General features: G+C 40.8%; 1 protein-coding gene across 4 annotated transcripts in view; it reads right to left on the bottom strand.

The window, feature by feature from the left end:
- The window catches only part of ubr3 (ubiquitin protein ligase E3 component n-recognin 3), a 325538-nt gene that overhangs the window by 19692 nt on the left and 288648 nt on the right, over positions 1 to 17198 (bottom strand). For all 4 annotated transcript variants that reach the window (XM_078228378.1, XM_078228377.1, XM_078228376.1 and 1 more), the window contains 4 exons: positions 13925 to 14026; positions 10464 to 10589; positions 5635 to 5817; positions 309 to 518 (listed from right to left, as the gene is read on the bottom strand). In XM_078228378.1, the coding sequence (XP_078084504.1) occupies positions 309 to 518; positions 5635 to 5817; positions 10464 to 10589; positions 13925 to 14026 (621 nt within the window). The remainder of the gene's footprint in view (positions 1 to 308; positions 519 to 5634; positions 5818 to 10463; positions 10590 to 13924; positions 14027 to 17198) is intronic.

Consider the following 17198-nt stretch of genomic DNA (forward strand, 5'->3'; position numbering starts at 1 on the left):
GGATACACAAAAAAAGATGTCAAATCAAGGACGATAATATTTGAAGGGGTTGACCAAAAGCTTGGGAAAGAGTTGTGTTTGAAGGGCCGGGGGAGGGGGTGGTTAAGAGGTGAAGGACTATTAAAATGATTTAAAACTGGGGACAGGATTGCATCTGTCTGACCAGGTCCAATTATCACCTATCTCCAAACACTTCACAAAAGACTACACTTGGACTTGATTCCCTGTGTACAAAACCACAAAATGTCAAATAATTAAACTAAAAATTGTTTTGTTTTAATCCATTAAAATGTATTTAATTTACTCACCAGTACACATTCACAATAGCTTTGCTGTTTACAGCATTGACCTTTGAGGCACACAAAAGTACCACACACTAGACAAAGAGCTGGATCTTTAGGCACCTTAGAACAGTGAACACAAGCTTTACGATGATAGTACTGAAAGATGGTATTGTAATTCTCCGGTAGCTGAAGAAGACATGGTAAAGACCACTGTGGATCCTGAACAAGTAGATTCTGAAAGTAAAAAGAAAACATTTAATCTCAAACTTGCGTTGACACTATTAACAATAATAGGAAGATCAAAACATATTTATCTGAGGGAACCATCACTAAAAAGTTACCCGAAATCTCTGTTAAGCGAAATGTCAAAGTTATTAGGCTTAAATGGTCGGCATAACTATCTTTGAGGCAATCCACTGAGATGCATCTTCTGTAAACTCTTAAGACAATGCACAGGGCAATGGATTCCTGTTGCTGATCATAGCTGACAGTCTTGCTATGAGTGGCAAACTGATCATGCATGTACTCTGTGAACCTTTGGATTGCTGGACAAGTATATATGGCAAATTATCTGCTACTTTCTTCTTTCTAGAGGGTTCCCACGGAGTTCTCATAAAAAAGCCCCATAAAGATAGGTTACTCAATCTTCCACAACAGAATGGAAGGTTTGGAATTCAAACTGAAGATTGGTTTATGATTTGGTGGTGTGGGGTTGGGGATACTCTTAATATCATCATGGAAACACTCAAACTTTGTTTGTCCAAAGATGTGCGGGTTAGGTGGATGGGCCATGCTAAATTGCTCTTAGTGTCCAAAGATATGTAGGTTAGGTGGATTAGCCACGGTAAATGTGGGTTATGGGCATTGGGGGGCGGGGGAATGCTCTTTCTGAGAGCCACCTTCTGTACTGCAGGAATTCTATAGTTTTGTCAATTACTGAAGTGCAATCTGGAGGTACCTGGTACTTGGTGCCAACAGTCATTGCAGTTGCTTCAGTGTTGCAGTTCAGGGATCCATGAGCAGGGAAAACCCTCTGAGGCAGATCCCATATTTCTTAGTAATAGTTATTCTCTAGTAAGAATCGGTTATATTCTATTCATGATGAATGTAGAATAAACTGTCTCTGATTAATACAGAATTTAGTGTTAATGTCTCAGTGCCAACAATTTTTGACCAAGAGTGGTTGGCACCATTGGACTATTAGCACAGAGAGGCAAAGCAGTGTTTAAAAAAGCAGAGAATGATACAGGACAAAGCTTAACACATGCCTGAGCTGGTTCTTTGGAATAGCTCTCCATTTTGTCTCACCCCATCCAGCTCTTTAGTCATAGCCTTGCAAGTTTTCCCCTTTAAGTACTTATCCAATTCCCATTGGTCATCAATGTTTATTAAAAAGACCTGTGATCTCAATCCTGACCTTTGGGGAGAGCCACTGTATATTTCCGAACAGTTTGAAAAATCACGATTCACCACGAGTGATTCTGTCTCTTAGCCACTTTTATATCCCTACTCCCACTGTTCCTTTAATTGCATGGACTTCAATTTTGCTGATAGGTCTATTATCTGGTACATTATCAAACACCTTTTTAAAGTCCATAGACACATTAACTGTATTACCCTCATTAACTTGATTACTTCATCAAGTACGTCATTTATGTTACTCCAATACAATTTACCTTTCACAGATCCATGCTGATTTTCATTTATTAACCAACATATCCTCAAGTGCAAATCATTTTTGTCCCAGATAATTGTCTTTAAAATATTCCCCATAACTCATGTTAATCTGATTTTTAGTTTCTGTGTTTATGCCTCTCCCCCTTTTTGGAACAGGGGTGTAAACATTTTAAATCTTCTAGTCCTCTGAATCCAGAGCTTCTGAATTTCCACCTTTACTTTCTCCAGTGGCATAGGATGCATCCCATCTGGATGGGTTATTTTTCTCCCTTGAGTGCTGCTAACTTTTTAAGTCCCTCCTCTGTCCAATATCTCTACTACCTCCATTTTTACTGAGAGAATGGCAGCATGTTTTTCTTCCATGAAGACAGATGCAAAGTACTTATTTAGCACTCAACCATTCCCTCTGGCTCTCCAGGATCTCTCCAGGTTCATAATCAACCCCACCCTTTATCTGAACATCTTTATACTATTTATATGCTAATAAAAAGACTACCGAGTTCCCTTTTATGGGTCCACACCAAGGAGTTTGGGTTAGCTCAGTTGACTGGACTGCTGGTTAGTGAGGCAGAGCGACGCCAACAGCAATTCCCGTATTGGCTGTGGTTATTCATGAAGGTCCTGGTAGTGATCCTTAGGCTAAATCACCACCAATCAACTCCCCTCCTCAAAGGGGAGAACAGTCTATGGTCATCTGGGACTATGGTGACGTTATCTTTATCTTTATTATGCTGATGGAAGGTCAACAATGACCAACTAGATCAGGTTTGATTTTTTAGGCTTTATACTCACTTTTCTTGGCAAGCATGGGCACGCTACAACTACTGTTTAAAATTAATTTATGCTATGTGGGTGTCGCTGACTGGGCCATCATTTACTGCCCATCCCTTGTTGCCCTTGAGAAGGTGGTGGTGAGCTGCCTTCTTGAACCACTGCAGTCCCTGAGGTGTAGATAGGCCCATGGTGCTGTTAGGGAGGGAATTGCGGGATTTTGACTCAGCGACAGTAAAGGAACAGCGATATATTTCCAAGTCATGATGGTGAGTGACTTGGAGGAGAACATCCAGGGGGTGGTGTTCCCAGGTACCTACTGCTCTTGCCTTCTAGATGGTAGTGGTTGTGGGTTTGGAAGGTGCTGCCTAAGGAATCTTGGTGAGTTCCTGCAGTGCATCTTGTACATGATATACACGGCTGCCACTGTTCTTTGGTGGTGAGGGATTGAATCTTTGTGGAAAGGGTAGCAATCAAGCAGGCTGCTTTGTCCTAGAAGATGTCAAGCTTCTGTTGTTGGAGTTGCATTCATCCAGCCACCTTCAGAGATTTGTGCACAAACATCCCCAGGTTTCTCTGTTCCTGCATCCATTTTAAAATTGTACCATTTAAGTTATATTGCACCTCCTCATTCTGCCTGCAAATATATTTTTATGGGTACAATGAAACTGAGGTAAAGTTGACAAATTAGAAATGAAACATTTAGGTTACAAACATGTTTATATAATAATAAGCATAAATAAAAATAAATTATTGTATTTTACACAATGGTAAAGCTTTAGCATATGGTGATCAACTATGCAGGTACTTAGGTTTAGTACAGTCAGCATATTACGTGCATTGGTACAGATGAGAGCACAATATAACCTTAGCACTGTTGGACACACGTAGTGTAAAATGTCTTGAACCGTTGGAAGCTTGTTTTTGTCTACTTTGATATGATCACTCAGAAAGCCAAGGCTTGGTCATCACTGGTATCAATGTATGTGCCAAGAAACAGGTGCTGGTGGGGTGGGGAGGAAAAGGAGTAGGGAAAAAATGTCAGATGCGGGGGTGGGGGGGGGTGAATAAAGCAGGAACTGAGGAAGAGAAAATTAGCTGTCTGAACTCTGAGGGAGAAAAGTGCTGGTGTCTAATGAGGAGAAAAGGGAGAGGAATTGCGAAGTTGGAAAAGGAAGCTACAGGGAATCAAAGACTGGAACTTAACAAGGGCGTTGGGGGCCCAACATCCACCACCAAAACTGGCAGCACCCCAGTTGACCTGCTCTCCAGAAGTCATGACAAAACCTAGTGGCTAATTAGCAGTGGGAACCCTGCTGCTTGGACTCCTGGCTCCTTGAGTGACCTGTAATTATGGGACTACCCTCAGTAGAGTGGAAGTCTCGCTGCCCCAAGACCTGGTGAGTGGTGCATGGGGAGGTGGTGGGGTCCCCACCCCACAATTTCCTGCCTCAGAACTTGTCTCTGTGGGGGGAGGCATTAAACTGTGCCCAGAGTATCTCTACCTTTGGGAAGGGAGAAGAGACTGTTGAGGTAATATTTTAGGAATTGATGACTTGGTTGATCTCTTAAAAATTGGTCATCTCAAATTTCACTTTTTCTACAATTTTTTATATATATTGTATTTATTTATATTAAAAAATAGTTGACATAAAAAGTGTTTAAAATGAAACAGTACACCAGTTTGCTCCAACAATTCAAAATTTTGAAACAGCTATATTTAATGGTTTGTGAATTTTGATCTTTAAAAATAGCTGCTTGTGTTTTTGAAATAATGTATGTTCTTCCACAGCCATCACTTTTCATGTTGATACAGCATCTGCTACTGCTCCAGCTGTTAAGATCTTTCATTTACTTAAATGTCAGCTGTGCTAGTCTTTTCATACATTCCCCATCACACCATGTGAAAGCCAAGCTAATCCACTTGGACTGCTCAATCAAGACAGATTTTATTCACTGCCTATTGCAGCTCCTCCATCAATTGATTTTGAAATTGGGGTGACCAATGTTCAAGTGATTTACTGCCTCGTGAATGCTAAGACAATATAATTCTTAGCTTTGAAGCAACTTCATCTAATAGATCTAAAAGATCAATGTTTCAGGAGTTTCTCAATTTAAAAAGCAACTCTCTGGAAGGTTCATATTAACACATATTTTAGCAGGAAAATTAGACATCTGAACTCAGCTGAAAATGGCAAACTTTAATAGCTATATTCATTCATTTGACACTGTATGCATATTAATGAAAAAATAATTCAGAACCAGACCTTCATTGAAGAACTGTCCGAACATTTGCACTTGAATGTTATGGTTGAAGTTGAGATTACCTTCATTTAAATGCTCAATTTAGAGGGATAAAGATAATATCATTTACTATTTCTGATTTCTCTGACTTTGGGAAGAAGGGATACATATTACAAAATATATTAGGACATAAATATACCAAATAATCAGCAAAGCTTTCACTTTACAATATTTCCTTTCTCACATTTAATGTACTATTAGAACTGAAACAGGAAACAATGATTATACTTTTCTGAGGACTGTGTGCGCAATTCTTCACCCTCCCCCATTCTTCTTCCTCTGGGCTATGTTAGACCAAAGGTCTTCAGAAATGGAGATCAGCAATTATCTTAACCAGCTGCTCTCATCTTCCCTGGGAAAAGTCATCATTTACAATAATGTTTGGTGTTCCTTTCGGAATTGAACTCCCTTGAGCCACCTAAGTAGCGACATAAGAGTTTAACAAGGTTCTAGTCTGGCAGCTTGAGTGGAAAGCAGCTGATTTTCAACTGAAATTTAGAGTCAAGTAAATGGCATAAAAATCAAAAGATGGAAATAAACAATTATGAAATATATTACAAAGTAGATTTGCTATGAAAAGCACAACAGTTAATCTTACCATTACTTGTTCTGAATGACTCTCTGCAGAAGTCGTTACTTCCAAGCACCACTGAGATATAATATCTGGAGCTGCTACTGGCCATTCAAGGCAGGAGGAACTATTGACCTCATCATTTGACTGAAGAGAGGATGACAGTAACCCAAGATAGCTGGCAAGCATTCCAAATTCTTCTTCTGTTCGCTTATAAATGAGGAGGAAAAAAGTCATTTTTACACAGACCATCTGCTGTAATAAATTGCTGAGGCAATAAACTATAAAACACATTAATCTGGCAACAGTCATTAAATGCAGACATGACACTTTCCTGGCAGCATGATTTCATGATGATGATGATGCACTGCTAATAGAAAATGAGTAGACAAATAGGACAATTGACACTCCAATCATTCACAAAATATTCTGACATGCTTTACATATTCCATAACTGCACAAAAGGTGAGTAAAATCTTTTAAATAAAAATAAATTATGTATATTTTGTGTGTCACATTACTTTTCTAGTTATTCTATTAAAGAAATGTAGTATAAACGGGAAAATATTTTGAAGATTACTCAAAATGGATAAAACAGATAAGCATTAAGTAGTGAATACTAATTTAGGAATTTACCCTCAGATGACTATTTGAACTGGAAATATGTTTAAGGTATCTAACAATGTTATTTACTTTACATAAATCACTGAATATTCACTCAGAACAGAATTTCTTGGTCATCAACTGCAAACAATCGCACAAGCTTGTAGGATATGAAGAGTTTGTGTCTACAGAGAGCTGTGACACAAAATAAACACAAGATAAAGCACTCCTTTCAAACAAATTACCACTGAGCACTGTCCTGTAGCAGTAATTTAATCTTGGATATTCAGATATTTGTTTTAAACAGCTTTTACTAAGAATATCATCTGAATCTGATTAGAAGTTATATTTTCATGATCAGGTTGCCATTATTCTTAATTTGATCACAGGTTAATTGAGAGAGAATTCTTTCCAATGGGAAGCAAGACATGGAATTCTCCCATCCTGCCCTGGCAGGTTTAGTGATGGGCAGAATCTAGTGGGAACCAAAAAGATGGCAACTCGTCGGGGTAAAATCACATTGCAATTCTCCCAATAGCGGCTCAGTCTTCCCACTGGCAGGTGGCATGGATGCCATTTGCATCTCATGAATGCTCATTAAAATATCTGCCCATCGGTGTCTTGTCGGGTCTTCTAATCTGAGGTCTTGGAAGATTCACACCTGCAGGAAATCACATTGGTGTTAATCCTGACTGTTGATAAGTGTCGCTCACAAGGTGATCCTCAGTTGGCACGAGACTTCAAGGTGAGTGTAGAAATGCCATAGTGTTGCATTGTTCTTGATATGCTGCACACCACTCTGCTGGGGCTGACAAGTTCCTACTCTCCATCTCCATGCTGAGCTGGTCTTCAGCACTGTGCTGCTGGACCCATGGATCCTACTTTGTAACTCAGCCAGATCAGCACAATGCCTGGGGTTGGGGAGTCAAGGGGTCTCCTCCCCTCTGGTGCCACAAACCAGTGTCTATGGAGACAGCACTGTTCTGCGGGTCTCATGCAGCCACTGCAACAAAGGTCTGAAGTTTGACTGGGATGAAGTGTAAGGTGACGCTGGGGAACGTGGCCAGATGAAGACAAGGGAGGTAATCGGAAGGAGGGCTGTGCAAGATGCGGGTGAGGGAAGGGCGAGGGCCCATGTTGACAGGGAGAGAGGCAAGGAAGTGCATGAGAAGGTGGACAATGGAAGGCAAAAAGACAACCAAGGAAGGAAAGCTGCACCCTGTCAAGACTGCGTGAAAAGCTCACAAATAAGAATGTCAAAGGGAGACCACATTGTTTACTGGAAAGAGATGAATGACGACTCCAGATAGGGTGGGTAGAGGTCCAACTGGAGCATGGGCACCTCATAGGTGAAGGCTTGGAGGGATTAAATCAAGAAACAGTCTTCTTCTTGAGATTACTAGCCTTTTTCCTCTAGGTTGCTGACATCCTGCACAGTCAGGTGAAAATAGGCGGGTTGGAGAGTGTGAATTGAATGTGCTGGACTGGTATTTAAATATGGCATTGGAACCTTTGTCAGCTGAGGGCAGGCAGATGCATCAGCTGCTGACCCACCAGTGGAGTTGGAGTAAACTCACCTGGAAAGTAAACACTGGAAGATAAAGGACGTATAAAAAATGTGACAAAGTAAGACAGAAGCAAAATTAAAGAAAAAAAGATATGAGAAAGAGGGAGCCAAACTAGAGATGACTGTAAAAGAAAGTGCAAGTGGAATTCAGGTGGAACAAGAGGGAAAACAACAACAAAGGGGGAGCAAAGCATGGAAAATATTCATCCAGAGTTTGCAATTTTAATAATGGTGAAACTGTCAGCATTTTCTTCATTACTCTTCTGAAACTGGTAGTAACTTCTGGACATGTACAGTTAAACATGGATATCCAGAGGTTGCTATCAGTAATTCCCTGCTCTAGTTGATAACTGGCAACTTCATTTGCTCCACTGACAAAAATGCTGAACTCCAAGTATTCCGAGTCTAAAAACTGTCAATCCTTCAAGGAAGTTTCATAAAAGACAAAAAATTGAACTAATTTAATTCCTAGGAAAACTTAATTTCCAGCAACTATATTTAGTTTCACTTTGTTTCATATCCTATACCAACACAACGTAATAGTTTCAGCAAAGCCAGTTTATAATTTTCAATGTATTGAAGTTTCTATATTAATAACTAACTCAGATTCAGCCCATCAGTAATTGAGTTCTGCAATCACAGAGTGGAAAATCTCAAAATATATATGAATAATAAATACGGTCGGCGAACCTCCCAGTACTTTTGTAAGTTTTTAATATTTTCTTTTTAATATTTGCACATTGATTTCAGGAGTAACTTCCATGAGGCGGTGTTTTTATTTCAGATTTTCTTGCCTAAAACCTTAGAGTCCCATCCTGGGAGCAGTGCACAAACTTCCAGTACCTCACCCAACTCGCCATTTTCATGTCTGAGGTGTGTGCAAGGTCACCACTGCTGAGTTTCACAGCAATCATGAGCAGTGTGCCAAATTTTCAATCCACACCTGAACAGTGCTGATAAATTGACACTTTTAAAATTTAAACAGCGTACAATTAGTGGTGTTGAGTACCTCCAGTAGGCAGGAGTTGCACGCATGGTACCTGCAGCAAAGGCAGAAGGAAGCCATGATGGGTGCTGCTGCTGCCTTGCTGATGAGGGCAGGCAGCTTATCAGAAGGCCTAGCAACTGGGAAACAGAGGAAAATGGCCAGTCAAACAAATTTAAGGTACAGTGCTGGACCTAGCTCTGCTTGGCCATTCATATTTCTGTTTTTGACAAATAAAAGTGAAATTTCAAACGTCTGTGCAATGAATTGGACGACTTGAGCACTAACTTGAATCAGACTGGATTCAGCAAACTGAAGATTGAAAAATGCATTTCCAATCACACATGCCCTTTAACAAGCTCTTAAGGAGCTTAATGGCCTCATAATTGGCAGCGAATGGGTGATGTTATGATCTCTATCAAAACTGTTCATACTTTTGTTAAAAAAATCCGAAATCCCAGTTATTTACTGAAAGTAGGAAACTGTCAGATTTCACAGTTTAAAACAAAAGGAATTTTACATTACAGGAGACAAAACAAACACTGTCATCATGGGTAAACACCTATAATCTAAAGTACAGTATAGGGGTGGTTAGCATATCAACATAGATTAAACATGAATTAACAAACTAATATCGTTGATTATAAACCATAAATTACAAACTAAATGATAAATACCAGTAAGACTGATCTTACAAATTGGATCCACTCAGCAGATACTTAATTAATCTCAGTTTTAGAAGTCCTTCAAAATTCTGTCTTCCTTACAAAGAATTTCAGCTCCTCTTCTTTCTAAGATTTACACTGTTCACCAGCTGACAGCATCACATAACTAACCTAAGTTCCACAGGCATGATCTTCATTAAAATGGCACACATCTGCAGAACCTCCTCAGCTCTGTTTAGGACAGTCTGGATGATGTAGATCCATCAATTTTATCTTCAAATAACAGAAACAGCTGCAGGAACGGTATATTTGCTTATTCTAAGCTTCTGGGTCCAGTCTCTGTCTTCTTCAGTCTGCTGGTACCGCACCACTGTGATCAACATCTGAGCTCTGATCATTCTGTGCCCTATTTAACATGATTTGAACCAGTTTCATTCTCCCCAGAACCTTTGGTTTCCGATCTCAGTTTCAGTTTTAGTTTCCTTAGAAACTTCAAGGGTCAGTTCCTTTTCTCAGTCTTCCTTTTCAATTAGAGTCCATGTCAAAAAGTATAAGCTTTGAAACCACAGATTCCACCACAGTTGCCCATTCCCTTTTTTCCTTAAGCCCTTATTTTTTATGCTGGTTCCCACACATTTTGTGTGCTGTAATGACATTTTCAAGAAATTTGAATATTACTTTACACTGGCATAATAGGCATGAGAATGAATACATTTGTGGATATACATTCCGGTTGTGCCCTGGAAAATATTCTAGGTCGAGCTAATTTGGCACAGAGTAGGAACTGAATCGACACCTTTCTAGTCTCCATAGCTTTTAATGATACAGTCATCAGGTAGCACACAATTAAACTTATTCTATTTATTTCTTCGTAGAAATGTACTGTTAAATGGAAAATAAATTAATGCGGCAAACAATGAGATCTTATTTTTAAAGAACCTTAATGCCAGATTATCGTATGTTTATTTATTAAAGTCAAGGTTAGCAATGAAATAGTATATTACATCATGTGCTGACTAGAAGTGTACTGAGATACCTGACAACTGGGAAGATCATCACCAAACAGATGGTGTTGAAGTAGGCTTGTAGTCCTAAGGAAAGGCAGACAGAACTGCTGGATGCTGTATTCAATGGATTGAGGAGACCAGACACTGGTGCTAAGCTGATGAGTTAAAAAGAAAAACTCTTAAAGAAAGCAAGCAATTTCTTGGTCATTTTAAATAAATAGCAAAATGTTATGCTTGCTAGAACTATTTAAGCAATTAACACTGGTTATATATTTCAACTATACACATTTTATAGTAGCCATCATGTATAAAATGTAAGAAAGTATTAAAACTATAATCAGTGAACTCCATATTTGATATTTTAAATGTCCTATTCTGTTTGAGAGTAGTAGGATTTTAAAAATATCAACTTATAGCAGAGGCTAACATATTAAAATTGTCTACCATTACCCAATAAAAAAAGTAACAAAAATATTCAACAGATTCTGCCTTTTTGTATTAAGCTTAGATTTTTTGAAGTTTATGTTTTTATATGTACTTTCTATATCATATGTGAATCATTTAACAGTGCAGCAGGCTGTAATTTATTATACAGCTGAGTCATTTGCTATTGTTACTTGCACGGTGCAGCTATTAGAAACTACGGATGCCTTGAACTTAAAGGCTTACCTTTAAAAAAAACTACCTCTTAGACCATTTGGTCACCTATCCTAATAGCTCCTTATGTGTCAAATGTTATCTGATAACATTCCAGTGAAGCAACTTAGGATGTTTTACTATTAAAAGTGCGATATAAATGCAAAAGATTGTTGATATAAAACTAGCACTTTTAAACATTTTGCTGCAATATGTGTACATAGTTTTTATTAGTAGAATACAGGAAGGGAAAATCTGAAATTGGAAAGAAATGTTATTCATTATTTAATGATCCTATTTAATAAGAAAAGCTTTTACAAAGGAGAAAAGACAGACTTACCTGATTTGGAATAGGAAAATTAATGCACAAATTCAACAGTCATAGAATCCCTACAGTGCAGAAGGAGGCCATTCGGCCCAAAGAGTCTGCACCGACAACAATCCCATCCTGGCCCTATCCCCATAACCCTACTTATTTACCCTACTAACCCCCTGACTTTAAGGGACAATTTAGCATGGCCAATCAACCTAACCTGCACATCTTTGGACTGTGGGAGGAAACCAGAGCACCCGGAGGAAACCCACGCAGACACAGGGAGAATGTGCAAACTCCACACAGACAGTGACCCAAGCGGGAATCGAACCCAGGTCGCTGGCGCTGTTAGGCAGCAGTGCTAACCACTGTGCCACCTAGTCATGATGTAAATAACAGAAAGAAATGTTATGATAAAAATATACAGGAGCATTATGCACAGTTGAGCATTGCTAATATGCAATTTGGCTATGGGCTTGTTCATTTTGGGTTTGAGGGTGTCTTATGTTTCAAATATGTTGACCTTAAACATACTCACTTCATTTCGCTTTCAATAGATCCAGAGATGCTCTGGGTGTGAAACAATTCTGCCCTTCGTACAATTTCACTCTCATTAGTTTGTGGAGCAGTCTTGTTATTGCAAGAGGAACTTGGTAAGAAAATAGTAGATGATGACAAAAACGACAAATTTAATACAAAATTTGATCTGAGGAGGGTCAAATTAGGCAATTGGAGGATGTAACTTTAGTGTAGGGGTGGCACGGTAGCACAGTGGTTAGCACTGCTGCTTCACAGCTCCAGGGACCTGGGTTCGATTCCCGGCTTGGGTCACTGTCTGTGTGGAGTTTGCAACATTCTCCTCGTGTCTGCGTGGGTTTCCTCCGGGTGCTCCGGTTTCTCCCACAGTCCAAAGATGTCCAAGGTAGGTCGACTGGCCATGCTAAAATTGCCCCTTAGTGTCCTGAGATGCGTAGGTTAGAGGGATTAGTGGGTAAATATGTGGGGATATGGGGGTTGGCTTGTCTAGAGTCTCTATCTCCCTGGTGTTCTGGGAAGCTGTTCTGACTTCAAACTGTTCTGGGTGTATCCAGAGGCTGCTAGAAGGTACAAGGCGGAAAAGTCAGGGTTTCAATTCTCCAACCAAAGAGCTGAAGCTGTTCTGACTCCAAGCTTGCCTGTGTGTGCCTCAAGAGAATTGCAGCATTCAGTCAAAGGGCTAAATTCCAGTATCATATGAGCATTAGTCTTTGCTGCGTTAAACCTATGGCAAAGGTTTTGTTTATGCGATTCATTTCGTTGGAACGGTGTTTAGCTGTTAAGGTTGATACTATATCATGATTATCTTTTCCTTGTTTGTAATTGGTAAAAGGTATTGTTAATTTTCTTTCCATACTATTAAATACACTTTGTTTGATAAAAACTTCCTAGTGGGTCATTTGAATCATACATGAAGTGAAATATCTCTTGCTCATCCTAACCAAATTCAAAGTGCAAAACTTATGATTCAGGCAGATTTCATAAAACACTCTAGAGTTTTTGACCTGAATTATAGCAGTGAGGTATTTTTAAATTATGTGTTATCAGCTGACAACTTTTTTTGTTAGGTATAGATAATCTTTCATCGCTAGAATGCAACTGTATGTTGTTTTTTGCTTGGAGTCTGATCAAAAAGGAAGTTGAAATTGAGGAGAAAGGTTTCAGAAGGAAAAGCTATGAAGAGCAACTTGACAAGTTAGGGTTTTTCAAATATGTAATGCGATAACTTAGAAGGGATCTCATTGTGGTATTTAAGGTACTTAGTAGGATAATGTAAATCTGAAACAGATACATCAAGGCAGCAAGAAGGCATAGTTTCACAACTGTGAAAGACAAATGCTCGAAAAAAAAAATTTCTTGACACAGCATGCGCGATTCACAGGGGTTGCCGAGAAGGTTTGTTGAGGCAACGCACAGAATTTTTATCACATCATGTATCTGTGGAAACAATGATTCATTTCTTTCTTCCTTCCACAGAAATATATCCACCATCACAGCATTTTTGCTGCCTCTATTATGCCTGTTGGAAGACTATTCCATGTCTGATCATTCTTTATATAGAGGAAGACTTCCTGAGATCCATCTTAAACTTGTCCTTTACTGACTGTACCTTTGTCTCTTATATTGCAGTCAGTTTAACTTCTATAGGATTAACCTATTCTATTTAAAAACCTAGAGAATATCCTGCCTCATTCTCCTCTTTTTAATGTTGTGTAATGGGCATTAGTTACGTCTTCCTCATAACCAAAGTCTTATGGCTCTTATCTATACTGCTTCCAGGTTTGAATGTTTTCTTTGTCCCCCTGTGGCCAGAAGAGCACTAAGCAGCTTTGATTCGGTGGTCCAAAACTCAGGCTCCATGGATTTAGTGATACTCTGAACATTGTTTCATTTACAGGAACAAATAAATAATGTAATAGCAAAGCAATAAGATCTTTATTAAAATTTACCTCAAAATGTCATATGTAGCAAGTTCATATACTAAATTTATCTTTGTGTACATACCATTGTTACTTGATCTGTGTCACTTGCACAGTAAAGCTTTCCTTTCGACAGTTCACAGATTATGTGGCTTAGTAATACTTCCCAGGATTTATCTGACATGGTCTGTCAAAGTTTAAAAACAAATGAAATGAAAATCATCAATATAGTACGATATACAATATATTCAACCATTACTCTCAGAAAATATACCAAACAAAATATCAGTAGAACAAGTTTTTTTTGGTGTGTGCTGAAGGTATAGAAAGAGCTTCGGCATGAAGGTGTGGTTAATGAGGGTGTGAGCATTAAGTAAAATTACAAATTTCAGTAGCTTGAATATGTCAAAACATTAATCAGGAAACACTGAGACACTCAATAATCATCAAGGAAGGAGCATTAACTGATGTAAATCTAGTTAGCAAAACACAAGTATTTATATAATTTATGAAACTTTTCAACCAACAGTAGGAATATGTAACAGTAAAACAAAAACCTGTTGGACATTGCCTTGAATCTACAATATTAAATGCAGCAGTGTAAGGACTTTGTTAAAGATATTTATTCATGGGACTTTGGTACTATTGGCAAAGCCCTCTTATATTGCCCATCCCCAATTGCTTCTGTAAAAGTGGTGGTGAGCCACCTTTTTGAACCATTGCGGTGGTTTCTGATAGAACCGAGTGGTTTGCTAGGCCATTTTCAAGGACGATTGAAAGTCAATCACATTGCCATGGGTCTAGAATCTCATACAGGCCAAGCGAGGTGAAGGTGCCAGGTTTCCTTTCTTGAAGGTCATTAGCGAACCAACTATAGTTTTTCAAAATCCACGAGTTTCATGGCCACTATTATAGATAATATATTTTCATTTCAAATGCGTTTAATTAATTGAATTTAAATTCAATGGGATTTGAACCCACATCTACAGATTAATATCTCCAGATTATTAACTCAAACCTCTAGATTACGAGTCAGTAACATAGCCACTATGTTACTGTACCCAACACTGTGATACAGACACAATGGGCCCGATTTTACCATTTCCATTCTAAGTGCTGAATCTGGGCGTAATGCAGATCCGACTTAGAAATCTGCTCTCAGGTGCCCCCATACGCACTCAGCCTGAAAAAAAAATCGCCAGTCCCATTCGTGCTGTTGGCGGGGCTTAGCGTGCTCGAAACGATCGGAGCTCTGAACTGCGCATGCGCAGTTGGAAAACAAATTGAAAAAACACGCCTGTGTCAGCTCGCTCCCGGGCCGCAGAAAGCGATGGCCCCCACAGACATCACTGTCCCCTTTATCCAATCCCCCAACTGCCCACACACATCACTGTCCCCCTTATCTAACCCCTCCCCACTACCCACACACATCACTGTCCCCCTTATCCACCCTCCCCACTACCCACACACATCACTGTCCCCCTTATCCACCCTCCCCACTACCCACACACATCACTGTCCCCCTTATCCACCCTCCCCACTATCCACACACATCACTGTCCCCCTTATCCACCCCCCCACTACCCACACACATCACTGCCCCCCTTATCAACCGCCCCGCTACCCACACACATCACTGCCCCCCTTATCAACCCCCCCGCTACCCACACACATCACTGTCTCTGTTATCCACCTGCCCCGGTACCCACACATATCTGTCCCCCTTATCCACACCCCCCCCCCACTACCCACACACATCACTGTCCCCCTTGTCCACACCCCCTCACTACCCACACACATCACTGTCCCCCTTATCCACCCCCCTACTACCCACACACATCACTGTCCCCCTTATCAAACCCCCCCCGCTACCCACACACATCACTGTCCCCCTTATCCACCCCCCGCTATCCACACACATCACTGTCCCCTTTATCCGCACCCCCCCACTACCCACACACATCACTGTCCCCATTATCCACACCCCCACCACTACCCACACACATCACTGTCCCCCTTGTCCACCCCCCAACTACCCACACACATCACTGTCCCCTTTATCCACCCCCCACTAGCCACACATCACTGTCCCCCTTATCCACCCCCCGACTACCCACACACATCACTGTCGCCCTTATCAACCCCCCCGCTACCCACACACATCACTGTCCCCCTTCTCCACAAACCCCCCACTACCCACACACATCACTGTCCCCCTTATCCACACCCATCACTGTCCCCCTTATCCACCCCCCCACACATCACTGTCCCCCTTATCCACCCCCCCACTACCCATAGACATTGCTGTCCCCCTCATCAGCCCCCCTCCCCTTCTCACCGAACGCCCGCAGAGTGGCAGCGGACCCCCCTGCCCCCCCAAGTGAGCGATCGGGCCTCCCCTCCCCCCCCAAACCAGAGAATGAGCTGACCACCACCAGAGATACATCTTACCCGCCTCCTTCCTCTCCCCCCAGACAACGATCTGGCCTCACCCCCTTTCCCCCCCCCAACCAGAGAGTGATCTGACCCGCCTCCCTCCTCCCCCCCCCCCCCACCACTGATCTGAGTCAGAGCCGTTGGAAGCTCTGAACGCGCTCTTCAGCAGCTGGAGTGCCCGATTCAGACTTTTATTTAGCAGGTCCATTACGGCGCAGTTCCAGATTGACAAATGCGGTGGTAAAGGGGAAATGCTGATAAAGTTGGGCGGGCAGTTCATTAATTCAATTTAAATGCATGCAAATGCATTTAAATCGCCGTTGTGCCTGTCTTTGGTGCGAAGCGGATCGCCGCCATTCCCGGGCTTCGGTAAAGTGGCAATCTGCGAGGACACAGGTGCAGATCACGTTCACGTCCTCACACCTGACTTTACCACGTTTCAATGGTAAAGTCGAGCCCAATGAGTATTGATTCACGAAAAGCTAAAGTAGGCAGCTGTTGCAGTCCACAGCAATCTGCTCCTTATGGTCAAACATTTATTATGACCTCACTTACAGCTAACACAGACAATCACCATCATTATGTGTGCAGACACAGAAGAAATTGTCTTATGCATGAAAACTGCTGAATGCTACCATTACCAGCAAGGAACCTACAAGTATTTTCCCTACCCTTTCGTGCAGGGAGGAAAAAACAATTAACTATCAATACAGACATGCCAGGTATTCCTCCAAACACCCATCAAAACTCTCACAAACACACTCCTTCTTTCCAGCAGTAGGAAGTTCAAGACTTGCCTCAGAAAGGGAAGAGCTTGTCTGCATTTCACATCTCTGCTTAAAGAAAAATCATGGGAAATAAGAGTCAATACCATGAAAACTCTAAATGTGGTCTCTGTATTCCTGTTCAAAAATCACTGCTCC

The sequence above is a fragment of the Mustelus asterias genome, chromosome 14, assembly GCF_964213995.1.
Source record: "Mustelus asterias chromosome 14, sMusAst1.hap1.1, whole genome shotgun sequence".
NCBI lineage: Eukaryota > Metazoa > Chordata > Chondrichthyes > Carcharhiniformes > Triakidae > Mustelus > Mustelus asterias.